The following is a 14,515-nucleotide window of genomic DNA, read 5'->3' as shown; positions in this document are numbered from 1 at the left end:
GAAAGATGCATCTTTAAAAGATCTAATACTGAGAAAAACTTTTCCTGAATGTAGTGTCAGATGTCATCTGAGTTTGTTCTACACTCAGACCTCTCAGCTCAAAGTGAATAAGCAATTTCCAGTCCCCTACAAATCACCTTACTTTTAATTAAAAATTATTCAAAGAGGTTGAGCTGCCAGATTTCTTTAATCTGAGCTGAGGCTGTAGACATGAAGTGCCCCCGCAAGCCGGGCTCCCAGAGAACTCCTTCCAGCAGCAATGACAAGCTGGTTCTGTAAGGGACACAATATGGACAGATCATTGCTAAGCTCCTCCTAAAGTTCAGACACCTGGCTCTGGAAACTAAACATGAATAAGCTACTGGCCAGTTCTACAGCAAAGCCCGTTTCCCCTTATTTAGATAACCACTTCTCAGATCTGTAGGTTCTGAACCATAGCTGAGGAAGTTCACCCAGTCTCCTCTTGCACATGAAGAATAATGGAAGGCGCGTGCTTATTCCATAATTCTAGCTGTGGCCCAGTGTAGATAGCATCTCTGGAGTAGTAAGGCCTTGTGTAGGGGCTGCCTTGGTTGGTGATATACACATCACCCCTCTGCTTGAACATTTTAGAACCCCCCTTTAAGAACTGCCTGCAAGACCTGCTGCAGATTCTTAGACATTTTCAGTGATGACAAATGTTCATTATTAAAGGTTAGATTTGATTTGTAGAAATTGCCAAAATTATTCTGAACCAAGGCCAGTAAATGAGGTTTGGGTGACCAAACAGTGGCACAGATGTTTTGGTCAGAGCACTGAGTTTTTCATCAATTTAGTTTTGAAACACTAGTGATGGGATGGAGAATTGATGGCTAAGATGTATTGAGGCTTTACCGCATGTCAAATATCTCTTCCAGCTAAAAGGGAAAACATCTAAAAAGTAATTTCTTCTCCTTCCCTTTCTTATTTAAGGATTACTGATTGACTGCATGTGCTTGTCATTGGCTCTTGTCTGTCCCCTTCCCATTTCCTGGTCCAGCCAGTTCACTTCATAGAATCAAATCCTCCCTAACTGTTGCCTTCAAGGGAGAATCTGCTCATCTTCCCAGTGCAGGTTGGGGCCCACAGGCCTTCCCTGACCCGGCCAGCATAGGCATCACTTCGACTGGCTTTTTGTTGTCATATTGACCTCCACGTCTCATAGACATGTTTTATTCTGCTACCTAACTATAAGGTCCTGGGGACTAGGCCTCGGGTTCTCTTGTCCACCTCTGGTGCTCACGGTCCATCCCCGAGTTCTGCTCTGGCACCTCCTGAGAAGTTTCAGAATACAGATGCGGGCAGCACCACCTGGGTAAGTGTTAAGGCCTCCGCATTCTGGTTTGTTGCTACCAGTTAATCAAATGCATGAATTAATTAATATCTAATTATTAATGGTGTTAATGAAATGCATTAAATTTTAAATAAAATCCAAGCTTATGATAAAGTATTGTTTCAAGAATCTTTCCATAAGCTTAATCCATGTTTGTGTAGTGCTCAGCCTGAACCTTTGCTGAGAGGCATGGCTGTAAGTGAGCCAGCCTGCAGTGCTGGCCACTGGAGGGCAGTTTCACCATGCTCCTTGGGGGCAGGATCCTGGCTCAGAGCCTACCAAGTTCTTAAAGTCTGAGGCCTCCCAGACCTTCTTCCCAGTTAATGCTTCCTGGTCACTCTGCTCTGCAGTGTTTAATCCTACACCAGTTTGCATTTTATTCAATTTCTCATGTATATGTTATTTTTCAAAACCAGAGACTTTGCTTATATTTAATAGTCTAGCACAGCTCTACACAGTATCATACACATGCAATTAGTGGTTTAGAGGTATAAATTAAGGTAAGACTCTTGAATCTACTACATCTACTATTTTTAAAAGTATACACGCTTTCATTTAGTGATTGTTGCTTAAAAGAATATTAGCAGTTATATGAAAATATAGATTCAAGAATCAAGAAACCAAAAGAGAAATGACCTAAATATCAGAGAATCTGAACTGGAGAACTGAAATATGATAAATTCAGACAACAAAATACTAGGTAGCTATTAAGAACAGGAAAGGAGCAGGTAGCTCAGGTACTTCTCTAGGAAGACATCAAACAGTACATAAAAATGAAACAGTGGCCCTGCATGTGTCTGTCTCTAGAGTCACTTAAGAGCTGCAAGTCTGGAAGAAAATAAAATATGAACAATGGTTTTCCAGTAGGACAAGCGTCAGCAAATTTTCTGTGACAAGCCAGATAATAAATAATTTAGACTTTGTGAGACATCAGTCTCTGAAGTTACCACTGTAGCATAGCCATGGATGAATGAGTATGGCTCAGTTCCAGTGAAACTTCATGGGCATGGATTTTAACTTCATATCAATTTCACATGTCACAATATTATTTTTCACCTATTTAAACACATAATGACTATTTTAGTTAATGGCTACTCTAGAACAGGCAGTGCAATATTTGGCCCATGGGCTATAGTATACCAACAGCCTCTGCCGTAGGGGATAAAATAGGAGTAAGAAGGGGAACTTTTCATTCAAAAACATAATGATATTATGTGAGTGCTACCTTTGTGCTAATTTTCAAATAAAAATAAAATCTAAAGTTGTTGAAGATCACCAAATCCTGGCCTTAGAACAGATATAAGCATCAGAGAAGTGCATTCCATACACTTACCTTCTCCTTTGACCTCACAGCCATCAGAGAGCTCCCAAACCTTGAACTTGCCTGTAAGACATACTGACAGTGGGCATCTGAAGCACTCCACTGTATTTCTCAGTTGAAGTAAGGGAAAAGGGCATTTTCTGGCAGTTTTCTTTCTTCGGTCCTTCAGGAGGTACTTACCTCAGGAGAAATCAGTACATATTGGGCCTGGGAGGATTTTTTAAAAAGGGGGGAAAGGAGCTATTAGTACTATTGCTACTATTTGTGTGGATTTTTAAACAATTTTACAATATACCTTATGCTTGCATTTCAACATTTCCAGATACTCCTTAGGAATGTGCATGCCCTTTGACCCTAGAAACTTCAATTATAGGATATTAGCTCCAAAAAAGTAATCAAATGTATAAAAATGTTTCTGAATATTTGCCATTGTATTACTTACAACAGGGAAAATTTACTGAAGTGACCAATACTCATCACTTTAATAATGGTTAAGTTATGGTTTATAGATAAATAGTAGGCAGCTGGCAAATATAAGATATTTTTAATTAAGCTGGCATAGAATATCAGATAAACACCTTTTTCTTTCTAGCTACTACATAAGAAAATAAACATGACCCTTTAACTAAAAAAAAAAAAAAAAAAAAAAAAAAAAAAAGTCCTTTATCCATAATGCTTGAGACCAGAAGCATTTTGGATTTTGAATTTTTTCAGATTTTGGAATATCTGCATATCTTGGGAAGGGGACCCAAATCTAAACATGAAATTCATTTATATTTTATATATATATACCTTACACACATAGAATATTATATAAAATCACCATCAAGCTAATTTTGTGCATGAAAATAGTTTTATGTAGAATTTTCCATTTTTACTTTAAATCAGCACTCAAAGTTTCAGATTTTGGAGCATTTCAAATTTTTGGATTAGGAATGCTTATTTCATATATTGTAACAGTTAAAAAGTCAGATTACAATGTGCACAAAATCATGTATATCATCGTGGTTTTAGTTAAAAAGTGGTAAAGTCCCTGTTCTACCATCTTGCAATATGACCTTGAAAAGGCTCAGTGATCTTCAGTTTCTTCATTTATAATTCAGCATAATAGCAACTTCATAGCTTTATTTGGATTAAATTATATATATAGTGCTGATGCCACAATAAATAGAATTAAATTTATAGAAAAATACTAGAAGGATATGCTCTAAAGAGCAGCAGGCATTAGCTTTACAGGGTGCAATTCCAGAGAGATGATTTTTAATTTTCTTTTTTGTACTTTCTTGTGTTTTCTAAAATGTTCACAGGAAACTTTAATTTTTCAGTTAAAAAATAATTTGTTAATTTAAAAAATAGTAAGATCAAATGTTTAAGGTCCAGGAAACATAACTTAAGGACACCAACCTGAGAAAAGGAACAAAAGAGTAAACAAAAGGCTGGAATGTTCAGTAAAACTCCAGGGGCCACCACTTGCCTCCTTCCTTCTGCTGCGGGCCCCTTACCACACAGTGGCAGGCAATGACGGGGCCCAGGTGATAGCAGGTCCTGTGGGCACCTTCCTAGTCAGTGACCAGGACCCACATGACAGCAAAGCCAGGCAGCCTGCAGGCTGTGGGTCACACAGAGCTCAACAAATGACTGCCCAGACCCCAGACTTCTGCCCACAGCGCTCGTCCTCCCTGTCCCTGCTTCACAGTCAACGTGAGTTAGCAGGGCTCCAGCTAGTAGTGACGCTTTCCCAGCGTGGCGTGGGGTTTTGCAGAACACGTTACCTTTTCTTCTGGGCAAGGAGTTATCCATGATTTGCATTTCCCTGTTACGTCACCAAGGGTGGTCTGTTTGCCATTGTATATATAGACCCGTCCATCTTCTCCCCCAAGCAGCCCAGAGGTTATATCTGTTATCCTCAGCGGGGCTGCCAGGATGATTTCATCTGTAAACAGTAAGAACTGGCAGAAGGTTGTCCTTGATCCTCTCTCTCATCCTCCTCTCCTACTGGATCCTGACCCAGCCTCCCACAAATAATTAATTAGTGCACCCTTAGTCTTCCCTGATGTCCTCCTGACAAAGTAACTTTTGAGGCCATTGTTTCCTCTTGCCACCCATCAGTAATGACAGGTGGTTCCCATGTTGCAATCTTCAGCATTGTGCCTGACCATTACTTATCTGATTTGAATCTGTCCAGGCCCTTGGGCCACTGGGCTGTCAGTCACAAGGGCAGAGCCTGGTTATCCATCTGGTCCATCGGGCAGAGACTTAATTCTTGCTAAATGCGCTGTTCCTTTCTTACCTAAGCCATCGTTATCCAGGTCACTCAAGTGCAGAACTCCACCAAAGCGAGAGAAGCGACGGTCTCCACTGTAGGTGCTGAGCAGAGAAGGCTGCATGTCCAGGGTCAGCGCATACACCTGGGTGGCTCCACCCTGGTGCAGGGTCATGGTCAGGAATGCCATCTTAGACACATCATCTGAAATGAGCCACAGTGCCTACTGCATCAAACGAGGACAAGCTGTGGGCACAGTAGAACCCTGTTCTTGCCCCACGTATGCCCCAAAGTGCTGTGGCCCTCTTTCTCACAGGACAGTGGTTCAGGGCCAGTCAACTCCTGCAGTTTGGAAGGTGCAAATAGTTTGGGCACCAAGACTTCAAACACTGAAGCAGCTTAGTGATTCCGAGTCTCACCACCCCCACGTATGTTTTCTGCAGAGCTATTTTTATTTTTACATCATGGACTGCTCATGCCACTCTGCCTTACAAGTTCAAATGCAAGTGGACTGTGGATGGAGCCCAACTTTCCCCAAGGCCTCCCTAAGATGACTCCAGTGCCAGTTCAGGCCACTGCCCCCACCTCACCCACAACATCGTTCTTAAATCCAGGCCTTTGATCGGACTGTGTCTGCCAAGAGATACCTTTCATGACCCCTGCTCAGGCCTTCTGCCCACAGCTCTCATCCTCCAGAATTTGGCTCTGGTGTCCCCTCCCTGGCTTAGGGTAGCTGCTGCTCCTGCTATGCAGTGCCCAATGCAGGACAGCAGCAGTTTCTGCCCACTGTAGCTACTACCTCAGCTGTCAGGTCCACTAGCAACGCCATGTCTTAGGTCTCCATCCCTATGCCCAGCATGTGGCTTGGTTCCACATCCCTATGCTCAGAAGATATTTTTTGAATGAATACATTGTGGACAAATTCAAGACAAAGCCAGTTAGGTTTGTACCTGCGCACGTAGTCACTTGAAACAGTTTGCTTTTAGAACTCGGAACCCCTCCAAGCACTAGTGGCATCTGTGCACTGGTGGGGTTGGTGTCCTAAGGCTTGCTGAGCTGGCACTGTCGGTGAGTGGGCGTAGCCTCAGCACAGTCTACCTGGTGCTGCTTGTGTAACCAAGGAGACTGGTCTGATGATTCTCCACAACCCTCTTGTCCCCTAGTTTATGGCAGATTGTCTACTACGAGTAACTGAGGGCCCAAAGCAGAGTCAGTGGAGACAAGCAAAGAACACAGGAGGGGGCTGGGGTTGTGGCTTAGCGGTAGGATGCTTGCCTAGCACATGCGAGGCCCTGGGTTTGATCCTCAGCACCACATAAAAATAAAGTTATTTAAAAAAAAAAAAAAAACATAGGTAGGCAGGCAGCAGTCCTTTAAAAGACTCAGTCACTGGTGCATTTTAGGATAAACAATCTGACCTCACACCACACCTAAGAGAACACTTAAGGAAGTACAGTAGTGGATATTCAGGGATTCAGCTCCAGGTTCAAGAAAAGTTGGGAGAAATCTGCATCCGCTTCATCGTTCCAAGCTTCCTGAAGGGAACCTGCGGTCCCTGGAGTGACGGAACTTAAGAGATTCCTTATACTCTGTGGACTGCCCTGCATCTGTCCTTCCACAGCAAGCAGGATGTGAGGCCTGTGTCTTTGGCCCTGTCGCCTGGCTGGACACTGGCCCTGCCCCTGCTGCATAGGGTAGCACACCTGGATTGGCTAGTTTGCCTTCTAGGTGTGGCCCTGAGTTCTTGGACATGCTTCAGTCCCCAGCAGAAAGGGCATCTGCCACTCGGATCCAGCCACTCCTGAGGGAAGCCTCCCCAGGGCTGTCTCAGAGCCAGAATCAGCTGGAGTGTGGCTGCCCGTGGGAATGTTCTCCAACCCGGCACACCAGGTACAGAGTTCCATGTGTACAGGAGGGTACGTGTTAGTGTTCTCACTGTACAGCTAGGCGACTGGAGTTAACAAGAGTTTTGAGCGCTCTCGCCACAAGAAATGATAAACGTGCAAGGTGATAGGCCAGTGACCCTGCTTTGTGCACTGAGCAATTTGAACTTGTATCAGATCATCACACTAATGTATTTAGGGCTGAGAATATAAATCAGTGGTAGAGCCCTTGCCTAGCATGTGTGAGGCCCTGGGTTCTATCCTCAGCACGCGCGCGCGTGTGTGTACACATTCAAAATAGACCTTTCCTGATGAACCAACTTAGAAAATCCTAGCACCAAGGTTAGTGGCATCAAGGCTTTAACTGAGTCACTTTCACGTGTCATTTTCAACAAACTCCTGAACTAGATATTATAATCCCTGTTTTGCAGAGGATATGGAAGTTAAGTGGGTAAGTTACTTCCCCTAAGTCCCCTAAGCTGTGTAGCTTGCCTTTGATAAACAAAGGTGTGGGACTTATTTTGAGATGGTGTCTTGCTATGTTGCCCAGATTGTCAGATTCCTGGGCTCAAACAACGCTGCTGCCTCAGCCTCCCAAGAGCTGGGACTAGAGAAGCCCATGAGCACCACGCCTGGCTGGAAAAAAGACACCTTTTAAACCATTTCTGCCCTGGATCCAGATCTTGCAACCTTCTCCCGACGTTGACATAGTCAGGGAGCCATGAGACTGAAACCAACAGCTCCGTGGCCTACCGTGAGTCGGGGCTCCCACCAGCAGCACTTGGGTACGGTTCCCGTTCACCATCACGTGGCCACTTGACAGTGACGTGCCCAGTTTCCCCATTGCCTGAAAGCACAAGGAGTCAGCAATGTAATCTGGGAAGACTGCTGTGTCCACTGTCCTGGGGAGGGAAGGTTGCCATACCTTGTCACCAGAAATGATAAACCTGCTCTGGCGATCTGGGGGGAGGTAGCCATACACCCTGCCAAGGCTCTGCTTGTCGTGGCTGTGGGACGCACGGTCCAGCCTAGAGAGCAAGACAGTGGTGAAGCCCAGCGCTCAGGGCTGGGCTGTCAGGTCTGCAGCTCCAAGGAAAGGAGACACCTCTCCCTGAACTCTGTCCTAGGATTCTGACCTGGAGCGGGAACCATCGGAGTTAAGCCCAACTTGAGGCTCTCCAGTTCTGACACCCTTCTCTCCCAATTGACCCCAAACACAGGGGACCGTGTTAGGGGCTGAGTCATGTTCCCCATGTCCCTACGCTGAAGTCCTAAGTTCCAGTACTTCCAAATGTGACTTTTAGGGGATGGGTATTTAAATAGGTTACTACAACGAGACTGTCCCGTGGGCCTAATCCTTACAGGAAGAGAGGAGGACAGAGAGCGAAGACCAGGTGAGCACACGGAGAAGATGGCCCTTTGCCAGCCAAGGCAAGAAGCCTCAAAAGAAACCAGCCAACACTTTGATCTTGGACTTAGAGCCCCCAGAACTGAGGCAGTCCCTCTCTGCTGTGGAACTTTGTCATAGCAGTGGCAAACTAACACACTTATTGTTCTCCTCACTTTCTAAGATGGAGAACCTGCCGGCTTGTTCCAAAGCCGAGCATTTCCATAGACAGGCAGATTTCCTACCCCTTTCCCTGCACACCACACTCAGGGGCTCCCACAGCAACAAGCTCCTGTCCCTGCCCTGCAGCGGCACTCACCTGCTGACGTTCCTCCACGTAGGGCTCCCCACCAGCAGCAAGGTTCTGCTGTCCACCCTGACGCTGTGGAGGGCATATCCAAACCAGGCAAAGTCCTCCTCACCGCTCACCATCCAGTCAGCCGCCTCCACGTTCAGCTGCTCTGAATAAGACAACCAGATCCTTTATGTCGCCTGGGAGGCCCACTAGAACAGAGCAAGGATCCTGCTCGTAGACTAAAAAGAAACAGGTTGTTCAGCTGAGGTTTGCCAGAACTCTTGTAGGTCCTCATCCCGGTCCCAGCTTCCCAATACCAGAGGCAGATTTCCCACTTCTGCATACATACTCTCCTGGAATTCATTTCTATGGGGTAGCGGACACTAGTTAGAAATGCCTTTCTCTGGAAATTCAGCACACACTGGCATGCCTGGTCCTAAGACTTCTTAGCTTTTTTATTTCACCTTGAAAGACTATGAGAATGAGCTAGTGACTCCCTAGTATCTAGGTCACTTTTATAGACTCAGTGACTAGGCAACACCCATTACCAGAACATCCCTAAGAGTGTAAGACTGTTAGTCTCGCTGACATGATATGGAATGAGGAAAGAGTCCAGAAACCCACAGCTAGGGCGCTGGACCCCTTCCCTCCATCAACTCCATCTTCCCTCCATCATCATTACCTTGGTTGCTCTGGCAGGGGCCAGAATAAAAGGCAGCCACGATTCCCTTCTGCCTTCCTCCACCGGGTGCAAAGGGGGAGCCAATCACTAGGTCGGGCTCACTGTCTCCATTCACATCTGCAGCGAGGAGTGTCCAGCCCAGGTTGCAGTAGGTGTCCTTCAGGGGGAACAAGAGAGGCACTGGGGACTCACCCTGGGGCAACTGGGATGCAGCGCGCACTGGATTCTCTACAAGGACGAAGGGGTGGACATACCTGGCAGGAGATGGTGATGTTAGGGGGAGAATTCAGTCTTCCTTGTTTGGAACCAAAGTAGACGTACACTGCACCCTAGGCAAGAACAGACAGCCACAGGAGCCCTCAAGAGCAGCCGACAGAGGACCAACCAGGAAACAAACCACCACCGTCTCTAGGGTGCCTGGACAGACCAGCCCATCCTGCCCATGGCTACTGGGCTGAAGTCTCTCAATTGGTCACTTCCATCAGACTATGGGAGCCCCCAAAGCAGAAGGCCATTTCTACTTTCATCTCCCCAGAGCCTTGCTCAGGACCTGCCAGATGTCATTGTTGAATGCGTCTATAGAGAATCTCCCCCAACTCCTCCCTCCAAGGCTAGCTTCATTCTGTCCCCTAGGCCTTCCGTGCTTAGCCGGCCTTCACACCTCTAAGGTGACAGAACACCGAGTCTGTTCCATTCTTGGCCAGAGAGCCATCTGAGCTCCTTTCCTGGTGACGAGTCAGATGGCTCTCTCGAGCTCCACACAGTCTACAAGAGGTCACTTTCCACCTTAGCTGAGGACTGGGTACACAAGGGCAGGTAAGGCCAGCTCTGTTCTGTGCTCTCCTGAAGCTGGTGGGCAGGCAGGCGGGGTGTGAAGTGTGGAAGGAGCGGCCCTGGGTAGAAGTACGACGCTCCCAAGCACAATGAAGCTGGCCTCACCCAGGGTTAGTAACACTTCCTGCAAGAGGGACAAGTCACTTCTAAAGAAAAGGTCCTGACGTGAGAGCCAGAGGGATTACATGGGTGCCCAGGTGCTGGGGGCCTGGAGAACCTGTGGGAAGAGAGGGTCCAGGTCCTCTGCTTTTGGAGAGAAGCCTGAAAGAAGGTCCAGGGAGCCCCCCGCTCCTTCCGTGGCTGCAGAAGCTTCCTAGTGAGTGGAATTCCTGTCTCCCTCGCCAGCTTAGAGCATCATGGGGCAGGTGTCCACTCCCTGCTGGAACTGGGAAACCCTGAGGTCAGAGTAAGGCCACAGGCAGGAAGAGGTGCTATGAGGCAACCGAGACCACGTCACAGACCCAAATGTGGCCAGAGCTCACCTGCCCACAAATGCTTGCCTGGCACAGTGGGGGGCATCCGCCTTGTTCCAGGGGCTCCCCAGTTTGGCCTCCCTTCCATCCCCATCAGCAGCAGCCTTACTTTGTATGTGAGCTGCTCAGAGCCCACAGAGGGTGCTCCCACAGCCAAGTCCGGAACCCCGTCCTGGTTAAAATCCAACACAGCCACGGCTGAGCCAAAGCGACCTGAGGGCTGAAGATGCATATGTCACTCCCCTGGGCTAAGCTGAACACCCCGCACCCCAAGCCATGCCCTCCACAAGAGCCCGAACCTGCAGGCAGAGACCTCAGGACCCCACCTATGGCCCAAAGTCTAAGGTGCGAAACCACAGCAGCGTGGGACCTCAGCACGTCTTTTTGGCATATCTGTCAGCCTCGAGGGAAAGGTGAAGTGCCAGAAAGCAGAGGATCCTCCTTAGGATCCAGGCTTGTAGAAGATGGCCCTACGGGTGCTCTACCCGACCATGAGCACCAAACTCCTCTTGGAAACCATCTAAAGTAACCATCACATAATGCCAGCCACAGTGGCTGACATTTGAATGCTCAGGATGATTGAGAGCCACGCCATCCAGGGTGGTAGCTGCTAGCCAAATATGGCAGTGTGTTTAAATGAAAAGCAACTAATATCAAATATCAAATAAGATTTAAAATTTCTGTCCCCACTTGCACTTGTCCCACTTCAAATGCTCACAGTCCCATGCCCAGTGGTTCCCATGCTGGCCAGCACAGCCACAGGACATTTCATGCCGGTAGAAGGTTCTGTGGGCCAGAGAGCTGGAGCCCTGTCCTGAACACTTTATGTGGACTAAGGTGAGACCGTTGTCGTCCCCACTCTGGCTACAACCGGAAACCTCAGTGGATTCGGGACAACTGTCCTGCACAGTGGACCTTCTGTTATTTCCCTCATTGGGGCTCCCGGCTGATCTGCTGTGGCGAGTCGGCCTACACCTAAAGCAGTTCTTTCACAACGCCAGGATGAATGGTCGCCCACGCAGCGAGGCCTGCCAGGCCACACGCCCCAGTGTCCACATCTGTGACTTACTAATCCCCACACCGTGCCCAGTGGCACCTGTGAACGCTGCCCTTCAACAGCAGGAACTCGATGAGCGAGAAGATTGCTCGGGGACACCTGCAGGCCCAGGCAGGGTGGAGACATGGTTACAGCCCTCAGAGGACTGGAGCCTTTCCCCACCGCCAGCCATGCTGACAAGCCCTGCCTCGGCTGGGCCCCAGAGCAGCTCGGGATGTTGTGACAGGCACGTCCTTGATCTGTGGACCTCCACCCTCCCCTCTAGATGAAGATACAGGCTCACTGCAGCCCAGGGCAGGAACACGGGATTCCCACCCGACCCCAGGCCCTAACCTGGCCATCTGCCAACCACCAAAGGCCCACCCAGGAAAGAGTTTATCATCCTCTTCCTCCCTATCCACACGAGCCCCAAGGGATAGACTTCACACAACAGTCGGACAGGGCCACGGCTTGTGCAGCAGTGAGAAGCCATTGGAATGGGTTGATTGATTTTGAAACCTCTATGGTGAGAGAAGGCTCCGGAAATGGGACTGCTTCTGGGACTGTGTGACCTCATACTCTGGTCAACTTGTTGACACATTTCCAGCTCAGGCTTCCTCCATCACTACCTAACCTAGATCAGAAGCCATTGTAACTTTTGCTTCTTTAAAATACATTTCAGCCAGACACATGGTGCGCACCTGTAATACCAGCAACTTGGAAGGCTGAGGCAGGAGGAGCGCAAGTTTGAGGCCAGCCTTAGCAACTCAGCAAGGCCCTCAGCAACTTATGAGACCCTGTCTCAAAATTTAAAAATAAAAAAGGGTTGGGGATGTGGCCCAGTGGTAAAGTGCTCCTGGGTTAAATCCCCAGTATAGTTTTTTTTTTTTTAAAAAGTATGTTTCAGGTATGCTAAGTTTCAGGTGTGCTGTGTTTCAGGCGTGCTATCTTAGTTTCTGTTCACAACATGAAAGGAAAAGGATCTGACTCTGAAGTCCAGGCTTCTTTCCCCAGAGCTTGACCCGTGGACCCACAGCACTAAGCCTGTCCCCAACACCCCCTTGTCTGACAGGCAGTGTTGCCTCCTGTCCTCTCTGCTGTGAGGCTGTCCCCCAGGGCCTGGGAGGCCCTCTAGGACCTGAGCACTCACAAAAGGACCCAGCACACGAGACTCCCCAGGAGCATCTGTGTGGTCACTGGGGACTCTTCCTGGTGATGAAAAAGCTTAAAACAGAGGAGCGAATCTGAAAAAAGTCTGGAATATAGTTAACAGTAGTCTACCAGCGTCAGCCCTTCACTTGACAACTGTGCATCATCACATTAGGATGTCAACATAGAGGAGGTTGATGGAGGGCATATGGGGACTCCATCACCTTCACGACTTCTCTGTGCATCCAGAATCCTTAGAAAGTGCAGCACATGTGTGTGTATGTGTGTGTGTGTGTGTAAAAGAGAAGGGGTTCCTCACTAAGAAACACAGCCCACTGGTCATCGGAAGCCATTCTAAATAGCATGGACGTTTTGGGAAGATGTTAATAAATACAGAATGAGATGAATGGTATGCACACGCTCTGAAGAGGAAACGGGCTCTAAATGTAGCCCTCCGACCATCCACGACTGTGATTCTTCTTGTTACCGGTTATTCCTGCTGAAGAAACTGCCTCAAAATGCAAGCAGTTGGTCTGGGCCCCAGCTCACGCTTGGCCGCACGTGCAAGGCCTGAGGTCCCGCACCACACACCACACACACCGCACACACCCGCACACACTCCCACCCCCACACATGCACAGCAGGCATTGGCTCACCAACCACCTGAACAGGAAACACAAGGCGGAGTCTCACCTGGAAGCCCTCCAGGCTCCCACTGGCCTCTGTGTCCAGGTCCAGGTCAGTGGGGGGTAGGCCCAGGTCGTTGCCGTAGATGAGATACACACGCCCAATCTGGAAGTGGCCGGGGCGGCTGTAGCCGGGCACCCCCACCACAAGGTCGCTGTACCCATCCTGGTTGAGGTCCGCAGAGGCCATTGCCCTTAGGGAAGAGGAAGGAACCCACTATGTACCCTGTAGGTACAACTGTCCCCCACTTCTGTCTGTGGAGCCTGATGGTTCAGCTTCCTCTCGCTGGTCTCCCACCCTGCCCGATTGCCGGGGACATTCCCCTCAGAGCCTGAGTAGTGAGAGGGATTCAGTCACTCTCAAGGGGACAGCAAGACAAATGCCCAAATGGAGGCCTCTGGTGTCTGCAGCCCATATGACCCAAGCAGATGAAAAGTGGCCTCAGGAAGCACCCGGGCCTGTGTGCAGAACCAGGCATCCCCAGCCCCACCTGGCCTGCCTGTGCACAGAGACACCTGTCCCCACACTGTGGTCCCTCCAGGCAGGACACAGGCCGCTGCTGACCTGCTCAGCTCACTTCAGTGACACCCACTCAGAGAGGAGCTCGTGTTGGCCGAACTGTTCATCTCTACCACAGCCGCACAGGGCACTGTCCACGAGTTAAACTAGTATCCCGTGTGTTGCGTGGGTGCTTCTCTGTGGGATTCGTGACCTGCCAGTTACAGAGGTGGACCAACAGTCCAATGTAGCTGGAAAGACCGAATGTCATTCCAGTTCTTACAGCCAGGTAAAGGACTAGCAGACTGAGAGGGGGCAGAGTGGCTTCTGAGCCGGACGCCTGCTAGCAGGGTGGACACCACGGAGGCCCCAGAAGCCTACCTGCCCAGCAGGCTGCCTCCAGGGAGCCAGCCGAGGAGCCATTGTTCATAAGGGCAGAGACGCTGCACCTCCCAGACTCCTGTGCTAGATGGGAAGCATCCGTGGCCCAAAAAGGGACCACCGGAAAAGTGTTTCCAGAAAACACAAGGTCATGCAGACCTAAGGGACGTGGCTTAAAAATTCTTCACTAAATCTTCCAGAAAACCATCCCTTGGGCTGAGTTTGGGATGAATATTAAGAGCAGGGGAATCCCTGACAATCTCTAAAATCACCAA

General features: G+C 48.7%; 1 protein-coding gene across 1 annotated transcript in view; it reads right to left on the bottom strand.

Moving 5' to 3' along the window:
* Window positions 1-122: 122 nt before the first annotated feature.
* The window catches only part of Gpld1 (glycosylphosphatidylinositol specific phospholipase D1), a 45,278-nt gene continuing 30,885 nt past the window's right edge, over window positions 123-14,515 (bottom strand). Inside the window, exons 14-25 of the mRNA XM_046452527.2 lie at window positions 13,368-13,554; window positions 10,599-10,709; window positions 9,437-9,511; window positions 9,183-9,339; window positions 8,525-8,666; window positions 7,744-7,846; window positions 7,572-7,665; window positions 4,963-5,139; window positions 4,445-4,605; window positions 2,853-2,879; window positions 2,685-2,735; window positions 123-273 (exon numbers count right to left, since the gene is read on the bottom strand). Coding sequence (XP_046308483.1) covers window positions 187-273; window positions 2,685-2,735; window positions 2,853-2,879; window positions 4,445-4,605; window positions 4,963-5,139; window positions 7,572-7,665; window positions 7,744-7,846; window positions 8,525-8,666; window positions 9,183-9,339; window positions 9,437-9,511; window positions 10,599-10,709; window positions 13,368-13,554 — 1,372 coding nt within the window. The 3' untranslated portion in view covers window positions 123-186. The remainder of the gene's footprint in view (window positions 274-2,684; window positions 2,736-2,852; window positions 2,880-4,444; window positions 4,606-4,962; window positions 5,140-7,571; window positions 7,666-7,743; window positions 7,847-8,524; window positions 8,667-9,182; window positions 9,340-9,436; window positions 9,512-10,598; window positions 10,710-13,367; window positions 13,555-14,515) is intronic.

This window comes from Marmota monax, unplaced genomic scaffold (assembly GCF_021218885.2).
Source record: "Marmota monax isolate L192 unplaced genomic scaffold, Marmota_monax_Labrador192_F-V1.1 WCK01_AAM20220418_F8-fsc00141, whole genome shotgun sequence".
Classification (NCBI taxonomy): Eukaryota; Metazoa; Chordata; class Mammalia; order Rodentia; family Sciuridae; genus Marmota; species Marmota monax.
This window is presented reverse-complemented; position numbering and strand designations above follow the sequence as displayed.